Source organism: Anguilla anguilla, chromosome 2 (genome assembly GCF_013347855.1).
Source record: "Anguilla anguilla isolate fAngAng1 chromosome 2, fAngAng1.pri, whole genome shotgun sequence".
NCBI classification, from domain to species: domain Eukaryota; kingdom Metazoa; phylum Chordata; class Actinopteri; order Anguilliformes; family Anguillidae; genus Anguilla; species Anguilla anguilla.
The window spans coordinates 74,417,907-74,436,414 of NC_049202.1; the positions used below are offsets into that span (position 1 = coordinate 74,417,907).

Genomic DNA, 18,508 nt, shown 5'->3' on the forward strand with positions numbered 1-18,508 from the left:
TCCTGGAAATCATAACTAAAATACATGACACCAGAACCAAATGACATTTTCACCACCATTTTCTGAAACAATTAAAAATATTAGTCTATTGGTTGCATCTTCTTTTAGTGGTGTTTCTTGTCTTTGTCTGCCTCCTTCTCTATGAATTCCAGTACCCCCTCAGTTGCAAATCTCCTATTGACTGGTGTTGGCTGGAAGGTTCAGGTGAAGGACGTGCTTCGGGCTGGAGGGGCTGGTGAGGGAATAGCAATTAAAGGACTGGGGAGCTAGTGGAATATGATGGTGCAAGGGCTGAGTAACATGAGGATGCAGGGGTAGCGGAACATGAGGGTGTAGGGGTAGCGGAACATGAAGGTGCAGGGGTAGCGGGATATGAGGGTGCAGGGTTTGCAGAGCATGATAATGCAAGGGCTGTGCAATCTGGGGATGAGGGAGGGAGAATTGTCATGTTTGACATTTACGAGGTAATGAGAACAGGAGGCACATTGCCGGCTTTGACTCTTCATGCAACAAAGTTGGACCAGGTGGCTTGGGTCTCTTCTCCCTGGTCTGTTCCAGAATCTGTTGGAGGATGTCTCAATTCCCAGTGCGGAAATGATACGTGTCCTTCAACTCGTATTTCTTTTTGAGGTTATCCCACTTTTTGGAGGCCTGGTTGTGGGCAAAGACATCGTCAAATTCTATTTCCATAATCTAGAAACACTTATCAAGAAAGCATGGCCATTTTGAATCTCAGTTACCTTGTTTGACTATTTAACATTGTAAACCCTGTTACTGAAAATAAAAACCAAATTGACAAGCTAACTGTACGTATAAATAAATTAATCAGGATAGGAGAACTACTCACTTCCAAGCTCCCAGCATATCTTTTTTTTAGACTCATGCTCCATTCTAAGGCTGAATGCTTCATCAAGTTTTAACCGTCCCTGCAAATGCATTACATTCCAATTCCAATTGTAATCAAAGGATCTCAATCAATGGATTAGTAAACAAGACAGCTAACAGCTGTTCTACAAGCTTACAGACCAATTGCTGCCACAGGCGGCAGGGGGACAAGATGAAGGTGGAGAGGGAGGCAGAGAAGGAAGGGGAGGGTGACAGGCAGGGGGAAAAGGAGATAATATAGAATATAGAAAACATATTCACCATAAAAATTTTTTACATGTCCTGACACATTCCAAATGTCTTAAATAATTAATACTATTCACACCCCATATGAGTCAAATTTATTTCTTGCACAATTAGTGTTAGGAGTGTCAGACATGTAATTCACCATTTGGCCGTTCTCAGCCATAGGAAGCTTGGAAGTGCTCAGCCAGCAAAGCCTGAAGAAAAGACAGAGCAGGAACTTGGGGGATACTACCCGAGGGTGAATTTGTGTGTGTGTGTGTGTGTGTGTGTCAGAGGGGGTGTCCATGCCTCTGCACCCTCCTCTTTTTCGCCAGTTAAAATATGCAGCTTTGTTTTAGTTTTAGTGTTCGTTTTGGGCAACTTGGAAGGAGGTAGTTTTGTAACAGCTGGAAGTGGGCATCCAAGTTCTGTATCTAGGTCTGCCATTCTATATTTCATCTCTGATTCTTTTGGACTATTCTGCTGTCTTTTGATTTCTGCATTTTGGATTACTTCATGGACTGCATTTATATAGCGCTTTTATCCAAAGCGCTTTACAATTTATGTCTCTCATTCACCCATTCACACACACACTCAGACCAACGGTGAAAGGCTGCAAGGCTGCAAGGCACCAATCAGCTCATTGGGAGCAGTTAGGGGTTAGGTATCTGGCTCAGGGACACTTCGACACGCCCAGGTGGGGGATCAAACCGGCAACCCTCCGACTGCCAGACAACCACTTTTACCACCTGAGCTATGTCACCCCACTTTGGGAAAAAAGCTGTGGTTTGGTATCTTCTCTCATTAAATTGTGACTGTCCATGTCTGTAACCTTTGTTAATTGTTTTAAAGTAGTTGAACCTCATCTTTAGATTAGACGTGAGTATTTGTTGTCACTTAAACTTCTTAATTTTCACCTAGTTGAGAGTTGTACTATTCGAAAAAGGTTGATCCAAACAGTTTGCTCTGCCTATCAAATAATTGGACGATTTAATTGATAATTATCTTTGAAAATAATTACCAAATTAAATCAAATAAATATATTTTACATGTTGGGTAAGTGAGGTGTTTTAACGGTTGATGCACTTGTGTTTGGTATTCAGAGTGCCACACGTCAAACAAGGTTTAAACAGTTAAAAATGCTGGGGTCAGAAAATTAAACATATTTCAATTAATCCTCACCTTGCTGACAGGAGGAATGTAAAGTAGGAACTAAACTACATTTACAAACAGGGGTGGTAAAGCAGAAAGCAATGACCCATATATGCTAGATAAAGATACAATTCATACAGAAATTTACATAACATGGTATGTTTACATTCACAATGTAAATTTATTTCATACACAATTCATATACAGAAAGTGTTCAGGAATGTACAGCAAGAACTAAAACTAAATTCATTAACACATTACCGCCTCTACATTGGCAGTAAAACAATTGAAAAAGCCAATACCGTTAAGTATGTTTTATGATACATGTTGGCAAGACACACAGCCATGTTTCTTACAGCAGTATATGCAAAGAGTTTTCACATTGTGTCTTTCAAACAAGGTACGCTGGTGTCAGTTTCATCATCACAATATATCACCAAGTGGACTCCAAGGGAAATTACTTTTTCTAAAAAATAAAATGGTCAAACACATGTTATTAAAGAAAATGGGATTCCAGTTTGCCCAAGCTATTGTGCTGTATTTCAAATGCCTCTCAAGAATACAATCACCAAGGAAAACCACAGGGCAATGATAGACTGTGCTACTATACAGCAGGAAAGGATTGTTATAGAAGGCAGGTCACAAAAATAATTCATTACAAGTGCAAATTTCCACCTGAAAATTTTTTACTGGTAAAAATCCTAAATTTGAAAGTTTATTTGAGGAGTCGGTACCCTATAGTGGCCCTATAGATATTGAAATAAATTCATTTTTTTTTTTTTTTTTACATTGGGCATTTTACCTGTATATAGACCTTGTGGCAAGTTAAAGCTTGTGTTGTCAAAAACACTTCCCACATTAAAAAATGTTTGTAGGGAATTTCACCTGTACGAATTCTCCGGCAGAAAGTTATGTTTTCTGCTATGTGTACACTTACAGGGCTGTTCATCTGTGTGAAGTCTCTGAATTATATTTTGCATTAAAACATTTCCCTCACTGACTGCACTAATTGCGGGCCTGTTCACCCGTAACATCGTGTTTTAGCAATGCAAAGCACATGTTAAAGAAAAATCAGTTCCCTCACTGAATACATGTTCATGGCTTTTCACTTGAATTAACTTCATGCATTTTAAAAAGCTTGTTCTGGAAAAGCACTTCTCACACAAAATACCACTATAAGGCTTTTCATCTGAATGAATCCAGTTAAGGTAATTAAAAACACCTATCACACTGAATTCATTTGAAGGGTTTTTCACCTGTATGCATTTTCTGATGGATATTTCGCAGCAAAAAAAGCAAATTCCACACTGAGTACATTTGCACCGCATTTCAACTGTATGAATTCTCAGATGTGTATTTAAATCAGATTAGCATTAAAACACTTGTCACATTATATTTGTAGGTATTTTCACCTGTATGAAATTTCTTACGCCGAGTTAACTGAGATAGTGTGGAAAAGTGTTTCTCACAGTAAATACATATGTACGGAAAAGCATTTCCCACACAAAGCACATTTCTAGGGCTTTTCACCTGTATAAATCATCTTGTGGAAATTTAAAGAATTTCTTTGGGAAAAACACTTCCCACACTCTGTACATTTGTAAGGCTTTTAATCCATCCATCCATCATCTATACCCACTTATCCTGAGCAGGGTCGCAGGAGGTGCTGGAGCCTATCCTAGCATGCATTTTCTGGTGGATATGTAAATTACATGTTTGGGAAAAACGCTTCCCACACAAAGAACATACGTAGGGCTTTTCACCTGTATGAATTCTCTGGTGGGTATTTAAATTAGACTTACTGTAAAAACACTTCCCACACTGAGAACATTTGTAGGGCTTTTTGCCTGTATGAATTCTCTGGTGGGCATTCAAATTAGACTTATTGTAAAAACACTTCCCACACTGAGAACATTTGTAGGGCTTTTCACCTGTATGAATCACCTTGTGGCAATTTAAATAACTTATTTGGGAAAAACACTTCCCACACTCTGTACATTTGTAGGGCTTTTTACCTGTATGAATTGTCTTGTGTTTATTAAAACCATGTTTGGTATTAAAACACTTTTCACACTCACTACATTTGTAGGGCTTTTCACCTGAATGAATTATCTGGTGTGTCTTTAAATAATATTTTGTATTAAAATTCTTCCCACACTCACTACATTTGTATGGCTTTTCACCTGTATGAATTCTCTGGTGGCTATTTAAATCACATCTTCTAGAAAAGGACTTCCCACACAGAGGACATTTGTAGGGCTTTTCACCTGTATGAATTCTCTGATGGCGATTTAATTCAGATATTCTGGAAAAGCACTTCCCACAAAGAGGACATTTGTTGGGCTTTTCACTGGTATGAATTTTCTGGTGGAGATTTAAAGTAGATGTTTGGGAAAAACACTGGCCACACAAAGAACATTGGTACAGCTTTTCATCTGTATGAACCTTCAAGTGTGTATTTCTATGAATTGTCTCCTTTTGAAAGAAATTCAAAAGGTTTGGTTTTTTACTTGAATTAATTATCATGGGTTCAATTATCATTGCTCTTAAATTGACATTCCTAGACTGATTATTCACATTATTTATGTCACAGTGATGATTTAAATCCCCAGATTCGGTCAACAGGTCATAAAATTCTTTTTTACATTCTGTGTTTGTCTCTGCAGCACATTGCCATGGTTCAGCCTGGACTTTGTGATCAACATCAACTCCATTCATCCCAGCATTCATGACATCACTCACTAAACATTCACTGGATTCATACTTCATCTGATCAGATTTCATATCTACACATTTAATATACCGTAAGTCCCCAATGTGTTCTACTTTCAGGTATCCACCATCATCAGCTTCTGTTTTGATTTGGTCAGGACACAGATGGCTCACATACCGTAACTCTGAACCATCTACCCTCTCTGTCTTAAGATTCACAATATGGGTGGAGCCCAGGTCAGTTTCCATTCTAATCAATGATACATGTGTGGCACATACATCACTGACCCTACTGTGTGCTGTAACACACTCTGGCTCCAGTGTGTTGAGTCCTGGTGCAGCACACTCCGTCTTTAACTCCAGTCCACTGAGTTCCTCTTCTTTCTGTCTGATCCTGTGCTGCTCAGTGAGCTCTGGTAGTGTTGTCTCAGTGTCCTGTCTCAGACAGACTCCTGCCTGCATCATACTGCTGCTCAAAGGTGTGCAGAAGTGCAGCTCCTGCAGGGAAACAAGGGAAGGGATTTAGTCTTAATCATACAGGTCTGACTGCAGCAGCTGACATTATTTACACTCCTGAAGATGCCTGACTGACCACAGGGGAGGGCTCTGGCATTATGAGGCTGGGGAAACGCTTTCTCCCTCTGTGGTCGATACCTCCGATCAACTTTAAAAGAACTGTTTGCGCTGCAACTGCCACATTGTGATTTTTTTGTGTTTTCTTGTGAGCAGTGGGCAGAAGATTCAGGACATATTCAAGGTCTTCACTCACATACTATATGTCCATCTACCATCTTCTTTTAGTCCAATCTGAGATTATATAATGTCGATCCACAAGGTGATAGCCATTTGTCAAAGCGGTCTACATTGAAAATGATTGCCTCTTTGTTTGTAGTTGTTCACTAAACAGTATTTGCATTTAGAACCTCTCATGGACACGCATGGAATTGCACCAGACATTCGTATAGTGTTCCATAACTTGAACTATACATTTAGCCATGCAAGAATGCAAGAAACACCCTTTGAGTTCCTTGTTGCGTGACTGTGTGTGTACCTTGCGTAGAATATGTAACTTCTAGTCAGGTGAAGAATGCTTCGGTTTTCCTTCTTAATTAAAATTCTGTTAGCTGCTGTTGCTTCCAACTGTGTTCAGGAAAGAAAGAGTCTTAATCAAATTTTGATGGTGAAAGACAGTTTAGCTCAAATTCTTGGTTACAGACCTGTGTGGTCTTACGAGCTTCTCCAGTCAAACACAACACATCATTGAAAAATGGCACAGCTTAAGTACAATCTCCAAACAATGGGGTCTAGCCAGGAGGGAAGGTTTAGTTTCACTCTTTCCCTTGTTCCTCTTCCTGGCTAGATCAATGGCTCTTCACATATTATAATTTCTATTCACCCAGGGTTGCCTTCCAATGGCTCTCCGCACCCAAGTCTCGGGGGACAGTTTGCATTTGAAAAAGGGTACTCAACACCCAGACGGAAACAGGATGGGTGTAGAGATTTAAACAGATTATAACTCTGAAACTTTAAATAAGACACATTACTAAGAAACACCAACATCTAACACAGGGGAGAATAAAGTGAGGTAAGAACCACGAAAAGGAAAATACAAGGGTCTGGACACACTTTTACATGGTTTTTAATCAAGATGTAAATTAAAGTGGGGGGTTGGTAAAAATGCAAACACTGCAATACCCAGTGTTGCCGACTAAATTAAGAGTTTGATTAATGATTTAATCCTTGAGTGTCCCTGAACAATAATAAGCATGAATGTGAAATTAGAGGTTGCTTGTTACATTTCCACACAAATTATCTGTTTTTTTTTAAATATGCTTAAAAAAATACAACTTTTTCAAGCCCAAAGTCACATAAGTGGATTTGGCATTTCTGGTGAAACTCTGCTTAAGTAGGCCATGGTAGCTAGATGGAAAACAAGAACCATTCACTGATCTGACCCCAGTCTCAGTTCTATTTTTCCCGCAAACAGAATATTAATGATACGTCAAACCTGGGTGCATCTACAGTACTGACTGACTCGGGTTCAAATTGGTTTTGGCTTTCAAAATGCTGCAACACACAAGCTTGGACGGGAAAGATACAGGCTTAGGTCAAGCTCTACCCTGATCCCGTTTCACAGTGGACACACACCACCTCTGCACACCAGGCACACATCGCCTCCTTTCGACATGGCGTCGTCATTGCGGCCCATTGCAGCCCCCCAATCAGACCAGCTGGGCGTGCCATGAGGACGGACTGCCATAGAAGGGTCGGCTGAGACCCATGCCGGAGGGCATCGAGAGCGAAGTCCTGGGGATAGGCATGTGGGGTGAGGTACTGTACGTCTGCGGCTAACAGCAGCCTATCTGTACTGGGGGAAGGTTTGCACCCTCTGGCTAGCTATGTCCACAGGCTCCCCCAAGCGCCTGCAATCCTCCTGCAGTCACTACACACTAACCGCTGGACAGCCCCAAACTGTGCCGGGCTGCTGGCTAGCATTAGGGCAGCTAGCGTCAGAGCAGTACTAACCATCGATGGAAAACCCTCTTTTGGTTCATCCACCGATTCCTTAGCTGAAGCCTGCCTGAAAGACTACCCTTCCAACAATGAGGACTCACATTTCAGGACCTAATTTTTTAATTCCTTCAGCATTATAAAACTTTACGTCTTATGAATCAGAAAGCTAAAACTCTTAATCCTGAATATGTCCCGTTATTCAACAACATGTCAAATTGGGATCAATTACTCCATAATCTCAGCTTGGTTTATTACGGCCGACTCCTGCACTTACACAGTGTCTGATACTGCTTTCACCAGGTCACATCAGAATTCCATGGCATCTTCCAGATTCTATATAGGCTAAAAATAAATGCCACATGTGTTCATTTTCTCTGGGTACCTGCCCATGTTATTATAGAGGGAAATGAAGAAGTAGACATTCTGACCAAACAAACTCTGTAACACTCCAAAACGATAGTCTTAGGAGTTTTACTTACCGAGGTCACGGTTTATATCAAATTACATATGCAAAATCTGGCAGTAACACTAGGACAATGGAGAAACAGGTAGACACTTATATAGCAGACACTTTTATGACAGTCTACTTCATTGAAAATTTTGGAAACCAATTCAAATGTCGTGTAGGCTATTACAGGTCATGCAAACAAATTCGGCATAGGCTATATTTAGGATTTCCACATGTTCCACGGATTAATTTAGGGAAAAAAAGTTCTTTAGCTAACTTCATTATGCCTGATCTTTAACTCGACGTTTTCTCTAAAATGAATTAGGCTGTACAATAACGAGCTACAATTCTAATCAAAAATCTACTGACAAATTAGAAAACAGAAATATTGTGCAAACAGCAGGGCACAAAAAGCAACCCGATCTGAAGCTTGCTTGTAAACAAAGCAGAACAGTTAATGCATTAAGATTATGAGGGCCGGTGACTCACCCTGATTTGTTGGTAAATCAATTACTCAATCAAAAACTCAATCGTTTGTAGATCTGGATGTAATGTAACGCTCGGAGGAGAAGGATCCCACGTGCGTGATAAATCTGTGGACCTGTGTTTTGTAGTAGCTGTAATGGCCTTCTGTATGCACTTATTGCACGTCGCTTTGGATAAAAGCGTATTCCAAATAAATGTAATGTATTTTCGCTACAAAGTTCAGACTTGACTTGCCTTGCCAGGCTCTTCTGGTTATTCAGCTGGGAAGTTTGAATCTACGGAAACTCGCGCTAATTAATGAAGAACTTCCGGGGCAGATTCCCCCGGAGCTTCGAAATGAAAGCTCCGATTACAGTCTCTGGAAGCAACATATCGAGAAGGGTCTGGCTGGAGCTGTCACAAATTTTATCCCCCTTACAAATTTCATCCCCCCTTGCGGCGCAAGATGGCGGTTTAACAGTAGTTAAAGTGACGAGGTCTGTCGACCAAAATAAGCAATTCAAGAAAGTCCCTTAAATTGAACTGGCCAGTCAGTCTTTCTTTTAGTTTTCTTAATTTTCATAAGGAATTTTACACTTTTGAGCTATTTGGAGTTCATATTTACGTTAAATGGCGACGAAAAGAAAAGAAACCACTTGGTGGCGAGCTAGCTGCGGAGCTAGAAAAAAACACCAGTGCTGCAGGCACGATTACGTGGTCGGTACGGAGACTGTTGAGCTCCGCATTGCGAACGAAAACGAATTTCCATCGCTACCAATGACCCCTTCAAAACCACCTGCTAGCAAAAAAGGCAGGTCAAGTAGCGACCACGATGACAGTTCCACCGTCATACCCACGCGATCACAATTGATCAACAGCAGAGCTGATGCGATTGAAAAAATGATCAGCCGCAATGCTAGTGGAATTGCAGATCTGAAGCAGGAGGTAGGGGCTATAAAAGATGAGTTAGAAACAGTTAATGGTAAAGTTGTACTGACTGAACAACAATGCTATCGAGTGGAAGAAAGAAGCAGCTCATGTGAGAAAAGAATCTCTGACTTGGAGAGATACTCCCAGAGACTGCAAAAAATACTCCAGACGGTGGAACTTACGGCTCGTTGGAGTTCCAGAAGAAACGCAAGATGTCCGGCAAGAGGCCGTTCGCATCTGTCAAGCGGTGATTCCCGAGGACAAGCAGGGAATCCCTGATGTGGTGGACACTACATCGCCTGGGTGTCAGGCGTTCGGAAAAAGAGCAAACCTAGGAACATTATTATAAAGTTTACTTAACGTGTTTTTAGAGACAATATCAGGAAAGCTGCAAAAAAACTCAACATCATCTTGTCCAACAAAACCTTAGGTTTGCTGAGGATCTCTCCAAGATTGACCGAGAAAACCGAATTAAATTATGACCCTTCGTTGATCGTGCTCGTAAGGACAACAAAATTGCTTTTTTTTTGTTGGCGGTCGAGCGTTCCTTAACGGAGTAGAGATTTTTCCTCCAAAATGACGTTACCGATAATTACATTATGTTTCCACAAGAGGGCGACATTGTTCTGGCGAAAGGTTTGTAACCGCCTTGTAACCCCTCCCACTCGCCCAAAGGGATCACAGAGCTTCTCCACCCTAGCTCCCCAGTGGTGGAACGAACGCCCCCCCCCCCCCCCACCCCTCTCCGAACCTCCCCCTCACTACCCATCTTCTGCCGTGGCCTGAAGACTCATCTCTTCAGACTATACCTAGACTAACCACCACCACGCGGTATATTTCACTCTAAACCCCCCCCCCCTTTTCATGACACTTGTTACATGTTGCCCCATCCCAGCATTTTTGGTAATTTGTATTTGTCCAAATACTGTAGCTTATTCTTCTGCCTAGTTGGCTTTGCAGAGGTTAGGTCTGAATAGTGTTCACTGTGTAAACTAAACTGTGTCCTTGGCTAGAAATAGCTGTACAAAATAAGTATTGTACCTTACCTGAACCTGTGTTTAGCAGTTGGCTATGACCATGAAATGCACTTTTTGTACATCGCTTTGGTTAAAAGCGTCTGCCAAATAAATGTAATGTAATGTAATGTTTGTTGTGATCCGTATTCACATGGACCTTGTCCAATGGACTACATTGCTTATCTCACAATATGCTTCTAATTAAAACTTAATCATTTTGTTTGTACTGTAAGTATTTTCCAGTTCTAGAACTTATTTTTAAAATACTTTTAAGCTTTTGAATGACCAATTGCTAACTTTAATCTCTTCTAGGACTTTCTTTATTATAGATAATGCCTCTGATCGACCTTGTTTGTCACAAATTTTTCTTACTGAAAGTCTTTACTTCTCTGTCAGCAACATTTTATAATTTTTATTTAATTTAATTTTGTTGTTCTATATGACTCTGTCTATAGTTACTCTTAATGCCAGGGGGTTGAGGAACAATTTAAAAAGAAAAGCTTTATTTCTATATACCAAGCAGTTTAAAACTGATTTTATTTTTTTCAAGAAGCACATTCTACTTCTAATGACTTAAATTTTTGGAAATCTCAATTGGGTAACACTTTATGGTCTTTGCATGGCAGAGAACAGACAGCAGGTGTCTGTACTCTTAAAAATAACTTTAATGGTGAAGTTCTACACTCTGAAGGTGACCCTCATGGTCATTATTTAGCCTATGTCTTGTAATTAATAACAACCAGAACACTCTGATTATTGTTAATTTTTATAGTTATAACACAAAGATTTATAATGATAATTTGATTGAGATGGTGGAGGATCGAATCTTGTGCCTATTGAGTAAACATCCAAATTAATTTATTGCTATTGGAGGGGACTTTAATATTACTATTGATAATAACCTAGACAGATGGCCTCCATGCTCATCCTCCTCAAGTGTCTCCTTTACATTTTTTATGCTGAGATTTGATCTTGTTGACTTATGGAGAGATAAACATCCTACCGCAAAATTATACACATGGTGCAACAGCACTGGTTCTTGCCAGTCTCGTATCGACTACTGGCTGGTCTCAACAACACTCAAAGACAATAGCTCTGTTGACATTCCACTTTATAAAGCAGTTTTAATTAAAATAAATTTTTCTTCTATCCCTCTACAAAAAGCCTGCTTCTGAAAACTGAATTATTTTATGTTAAGACACAAAATAGTTAAATGTAATGTAGAAAAATTATTTTAACATTTTGGAATAAAGCCCAGCTAGATAATGATTGCTCTAGAAATTGGGAATTACTAAAATATGAAATAGGCAAATACTTGATTTTTGGAATTCACAGTTACTATAAAGATAGTGCAGAATGGTATTTTATAATTAATCTTATCCTACAGGGTAAATTATTTTTGCACAAATGTAAGTTTGCAAGTCAAAAACCATGCCTTGTGTTTTTCCTTAAATACATGAACTGTTATGTTAAAACTATCTCTGCATAATATAACACAAAAGCTGCTAAGACATATAAATTATGTGAACAGAACAATATTTCTGTATAAATACTTGTACTTTATTTTTCTACACCCCCTGGCTGTGTCGAATTGCATGTTGGTCTGTCATATCTGTGAACTTTTTGTCAATGAAAAATAAATAAATAAATAAAATAAAATTTCATCCCCCTACTCACTTCCGGGGTTGCGTTGTGCGTTACATTGCGCCGATTGGTCAGATCTCACTGCCCGAAGATTCAAATTCAAATAAGCTTGAGTACAATAAACATATGAACAGAATACAAATTTGTGTGTGTATGTGTGTGGTATTTCTATATCTTAGCTTGTGTAATGGCGTGTGTAAATTAGGTGAAAGAGTGAGTACAGTAATTAATATAAAAAATCTCTCTCAAGCAAGATTCATAGATCGCTAGCTAGCTAGCAAGCGAAATAAATATAGTCAGTGAGACAGATCACTAGCTAGCTAGCTGGAAGAGCTACTCTTAGACTTTTATAAAAGTTTCTCTTCCTAGATAGCCAGTTAGTTAGCTAGCGATCGCTCACTGTCTTTAGCAACCAGCAGAGAACGATTGGAAACCACGCATGCAAGGTAAAGTTGACGCTAACGTATGCATTGAGGGTACGTAACCGGAAACGTAACGCCGAAGTGAATAGGGGGATGAACTTTTAAAAAAATTTTTATTCAACTTTAGCATCAGTAGGGGGATGAAATTTGTAGAGGGGATGCAATTTGTCGTGACAGAGCCAGAGACTGTAATAAATGGCTGGAGCAGACTGGGGAAAGATTGTGCTTAGATTTTGATAGAAACATACCTGAAGTTTAGATCGGAAGTTATACACAGGAAGTCTAATTGTTTTTAAAAATATATATATATTTATTGTTTTTTAAACGATAGAGTACAAACATACAATATATTACTATACAAATACAGTAAACGTACACAAACTTAACATTGAACACAGGGGTACAATCAGTTATACAAATGTTAAATTACACTTCTCAAAAATGTTAACAGTTAGTATTGCTTTTTTGTTTTTACATAAATTAATTGTCTTGAAGTAGTTTTGCATGTCTATCAAGAATACATTTAGTTTGGGTTTTTTCCACTCCATTTCATCCTATGCACAAATAATCTGCCAAGAATTATTATTAAATTTATAAGAAACATCATGTTGGGGTCTTTATCTATGGGGATAAATAGAAGCAGGATATCTTGCAATTGAAAGGTAAAATTGAAAGAGCTTTTCCTAAGAATACATTTTGATAAATCCATCCAGAATTTACTAACATGTGGGCAGTTCCAGAAAAGGTGGGTTAAAGATTCAGAATCATTTTCACAGAATACACATTTCTCATAAATATATATTTTAAATCTATTTGTAATAAAACTTTTCACTGGGTAAACTCTATAGATAGTCTTGAATGTAACTTCTTTGACCTTATTAGTTATACAGTATTTATGACATTGGCTCCAGACATTTCTCCAATTGATATATTCCACAGTGGAATTCCAAAACATTACAGCAGGAGGTGTAATAACATTCCTACAGATCGATCTAATATAGTTGTTATTGCACTTTTTTGCTTTGGATATCAACACCTTCTAATAAAATTGACGATAAGAAATCTTCCATAGATTCACATGAAGTATTGAAGTTGTATTCTCTTATGAGAGATATCACTCCTTCAGGAATGGAGTTAATTACTGTTTGAAATTCTGTACAAGCGATAGGAACATCGAAATGGCTCATAAATTCTGTATGACTATAAAGTTGACCATCCTTGTTGAATAATTGTTTAACCCATATGATATTACAGTTAGTACAATTTCTATAAAATAAAGTTTTATTACTATATCTTATATCCTTGTTGTTCCAAAGTGTGTATCTATGAGGAGAGAAGTTGTGTTTGTAAGAGAGAGTCCAAATAAGCGGTACTTGTTTATGAAAATTTGCAAGCCTAACTGGGAGTTTCCCAACATCAAAATTGCATTTCAGTAAAAACTCAATGCCACCAACCTGTTGAAAAATTAGGTTTGGGAATATGTTCCAAATTGTGTCTCTGTTTTTTAGATGGTTGTGTAACCATTTAATTTTAAAAATAATATTGGAGGTTTGGTAATCCAATGCGTTTAGACCGCCCTTGTCCTGGTCATTACAAATTATATCTCTTTTTATGTAGTGAGGTTTATTCCTCCATATGAAGTTAAACAGCTTTGAATCTACTTTTTTTATGAACGATGGGGGAACATCCAGGACAAGGGAGGTATAGACCAATCTAGATAAGCCCTCAGATTTAGAAAGAAGAACATGTCCATTCAGAGAAAGATCTCTCAATAACCAAGAATTAAATCTATTTTCTACTTTTTTGAGAATGGGAGAGAAGTTTAATCTTGATCTTTCTTTCTGGTCCTTGCAGATCTTAATACCCAAATAGGTAACCATATTCTTAACAGGAATTCCACATATAGTGCTTTATATGTAATGCCATGACTTGAGTAACTAAAAGGAACAAAAAGGGTAAAATTGGGCAACCATGTCAAATTCCCCTACCAATATCAAACTGTTGTGATGTCCCATAAGATAATTTCACATAACTATTACCTTTATTGTAAAGGGTATTAATTACTCAAATAAAATACAAATAAAATAAAGCTGTCATCTTTTATGAAGTCACTGTAGTCAACTAAATCTAATACCAGGCGAATATTATTACATATATGTCTGCCCTTCATAAAGCCAGACTGAGATTTGTCTATAATAGGATCCAGTTTGTTTTTTAATCTCTCAGCAAATACTGATGCTAGTAATTTTCCATCATTGTTAATCAAAGTGATAGGCCTCCAGTTATGTAAAAACAAGGGATCCTTGTCTGGTTTCGGTATTACGGTGATCAAACCTTGTGTCATTGAGGCTGGAAGAGATCTGTCACGCCCCCGTGTTTCGGTTGTCATATGGTTTTCCTTGTGTTCCGGTTATTTCTGTTCCTTGTGCTTTGTTCCTCACCATGTCTTTGCTTTTCCCCACAGGGTGGGCGTGATCTTTCCCCATGCACTCCCTAATGACTTCCAGCCCTCAGCCATTTTCTCACCCGTTCAGGTCGCATTCCTCACACCCTCCCTGATTAATTCCAATTAGCACCAGACTATAAAGCCACACTTTTTGTTTCTGCCTTTGCCAGATCGTTGATTTGTTGCCCAGCGTCACACCTTGCAATCGCCTTAAAAACCTAGCCTAGCACTATTTTCTGTACCCTGTTTCTCTGCACCTTCTTCGGTTTCCTCACCTTGCACTGTTCTCTTGGCCACTGATTGTTTGTTCATGCACCTTGTTCAGTGTTCCCTTGTCTGTCGCACCTACGCGTTGTCTTCGTTGCGTCTTGTTCCGTGTTCCCCTGTTCTCCCCAGTTACCTCCCCAGCTCCAACTTCCCGATCCAGCCAGTCCTTCGCCGGCCTCCCAGTCTCCAGCCCAGCTCCGCCACCGACACCGGAGGTATTTCGTTCAGCGCCACACCAAGCCGTATCCCGGATCTCCTCACAAACCCTCACGGCCCCTGCTCCAAGCCTGCCTGGTTTTCTACAACAGCCTGTTCAGCGCCACGCCGACCTCCTCACCTACCCTCACGGTCCCTGTCCCAAGTCTGCCCTGGTCCCTACCGCCCTCTGTCTGTACTCAAATAAACCCCTTTTTGAATTCCATCTACTGCTGTCTCTGAGTCCTGCATTTGGGTCCAGTCCGAGCCCGGCTCCTAACAAGATCCTAAGTCAATTGCTTCCCTAAAAACAAAATGAAGATATTCTGTGAGGTCATCCTTTATTTCATCCATGGTTATTTCTTCATCAATGAGAGTGGCATGTTCTCTAACTGACTCTAGAAAGGCAGACATATCAGTGGTAGGGCAGGCATTACTTGTATATAAATTATCATAAAACTCAGAAACATTTTGAAATATCCTTATAATTTTGATATTCATGGCCATCTATAATACGTTTGTGAACAGAAGTGAATCACCGTTTCTTTTCTCAAGGTTGTAAAAATATTTTGTATTCTTTTCACCCTCTCCATCTCCTTCTTGACCATACAAGCCCATCTGGCCTTTTCTTTGTATACTTCATCCAATTTCAATTGTAGATCAAGTAATCTTTTTTTATGTTTTCCATCAATATCTTCACAACCTAAAATAGTAATTATTTCTATGATAATTTCCTCTTCCTTTAATCTTTTGTTCTTAGCAATGTCCTTACTCCTTTTAATGGCAAACTGTCGCATATTATATTTCATTAGCTCCCAATATTTTCCATAAGATTCTTCTAGTTGTGCTTTACTCCAGTGACTAATAATGATGTCCTTGGCTTCTCTTTTAAATATATCATCATTTAGTAAGTTGCAATTGAATTTCCAATATCCTTTATTTATTCTATTAGAACCAGGACAGCTCAAGTTAACAGATAAAAGAATGGCTTTATGATCAGTAAGAACCGATGGTTCAATAGAGACCTTGTCCACTTGTTTCTCAAGAATGTCTCAAATCAACCATAAATCAATCCTTGATTGCTTGGATCTATCCTTATTACACCAAGTGTATTCCTTTTTGTTTGGGTACCTAGATCTCCATATAACTATAACACCAAGACCAGAACATATGTTACTAATCTCTGGGGTTGTGATGTTAGGTCTAGTAGGAGGGGGAAACCTCTAACATCTAACATTGCATCAGACACTGAGTTGAAATCCCCTCCCAGGATAATTTTGATATCTTGAAAGACATCCTTAATTCTATGTACCTCTTCCTCCAACTCCTGAAATAAAGATATGTTATTCTGTTTATAGTTAAAAGCATATATATTTCCCAACAAATATCTCTCACTGTTGATGGTTACTGTTAAAAGAGTACATCTTCCAGAGTGATGGGTCTTACTGTTGATAACTTTCCCTTTGAATTAACCTTTCAATATTGCAACCCCTGCAGAATGGTTGCTACCATAAGATAGCCAGATATCATTGCCCCATTGATTCTTCCATAAACTCAAATCGGATAAACATGCACGTGTTTCTTGTAAAAAATAAAAATATGCATTGAACCGTTTACAGTACAGAAAAATAGCTTTGCGTTTCAGTGTAACCAAAAATATTAATATAAAAATATATATCGCATTCACTTACGCATTCTCCCTGTGATAGCAGTAAAAGACGTAAGACGTAATGTAAGTATTACTGCTCAAATATTTCAGTTATACGTTATTTTTTAAGTTGAGTGTCTTTAAATAGGTTAGTGATATTATATAATGTGGATATTTCGCTTTAATGTTTGTGTTAGTTAGTAGTGTATGTAAACTGAAATTGTAAGAAAATTCAAAAACAAAACAGCAACTGATATAAATTCCATTGACATGGTAATTATTAAAGAAGTAATTGATTTTATTGTAAGACCTCTGACCTATATATGTAATCTGTCTTTTCAAAGAGGTGTTTTTCCTAATAATATGAAATCAGCAAAGGTAATACCAATATTTAAAAATGGAGATAAGCACTACATGGATAATTATAGACCAGTGTCCCTTCTTCCTCAATTTTCAAAAATATTAGAGAAATTATTTGTGAAACAATTGGATCTCTTCATTGGTAAATATGAATTATTGAGTGAGCACCAGTATGGATTTAGGGAAAATAGAACTACTACATATGCAGTAATGGAGATGGTAGAAGAAATAAGAAAGGCAGTTGAAAATTATGAGTGTTCTATTGGTATTTATATTGACCTACAGAAGGCTTTTGATACTATAGATCACAGCCAATTATTGAGAAAATTAGAGAAGTATGGAATAAGAGGTATAGCTTACTCTTGGCTGGAAAGCTACTTGGAAAATAGAGAGCAATGTGTGCAAATCAATGAGACTGTGTCAGGATTTAGGAAGGTCACCTGTGGGGTACCCCAGGGGTCGGTGATTGGTCCAAAACTTTTCTTACTTTATATTAATGATGTTTGCAATGTTACTGAAAGGTTAAAATTTGTAATTTTTGCAGATGATACAAATCTATTTTGCTCTGGGAAAAATTTAAAGGAACTTTTGTTCCTTGAAAGGGAGCTGGAAATTCTCAAAATTGGTTTGATGTTAATAAATTGTCTCTCAATAATTGAATAAAAAAATCTGTGATGTTGAAATTGAAAGAGTTTTTGAGACAAAATTCTTAGGGGTTGTGATTGATCATAAATTAACATGGAAACAACATATTGACTATATTAAAGGAAAGATTTCAAAGTCAATAGCAATCCTATATAAATCTAGGGATATATTAAATTATAAGGCCTTGTATATAATTTATTGCTCACTTATACTTCCTTATATATCTTACTGTGTGGAATTGTGGGGTGTCGACCTTTAAAACGACTATAAATTCAGTAGTCATACTACAAAAACGAGCCATACATATTATTAATAAGGCTGGTTACTATGATCACACTAATCCAATGTTTATAAAATCCCATGTTATGAAATTTAATGATTTGGTATATTATAAAATAATGCAAATCATGTTTAGAGCTAAAACAAAGTCACTCCCAGACTGTGTACAAAGGTTTTTTTCAATACAGGAGTGCAAATATGATTTGAGAGATGTTTGTAAGTTTACTGTACAAAAAGCTAAAAAAGGGATTAAAT

The 18,508-nt window shown here is 38.2% G+C and overlaps 2 protein-coding genes across 3 annotated transcripts in view; one reads left to right on the top strand and one right to left on the bottom strand.

Moving 5' to 3' along the window:
* The window catches only part of LOC118219963 (zinc finger protein 708-like), a 235,537-nt gene that overhangs the window by 81,081 nt on the left and 135,948 nt on the right, over nt 1–18,508 (top strand). The window lies entirely within an intron of this gene.
* Nucleotides 1–18,508, bottom strand: part of LOC118219943 (zinc finger protein 585A-like) — a 33,684-nt gene that overhangs the window by 10,596 nt on the left and 4,580 nt on the right. The window contains exons 1-2 of one of the 2 annotated variants that reach the window (XM_035403450.1): nt 4,012–5,334; nt 3,749–3,778 (exon numbers count right to left, since the gene is read on the bottom strand). In XM_035403450.1, the coding sequence (XP_035259341.1) occupies nt 3,749–3,778; nt 4,012–5,223 (1,242 nt within the window). In that variant the 5' untranslated portion in view covers nt 5,224–5,334. Of the gene's footprint in view, nt 1–2,458; nt 5,335–18,508 lie in introns of those variants that run through there. The other variant, XM_035403449.1, reaches the window with a different exon arrangement.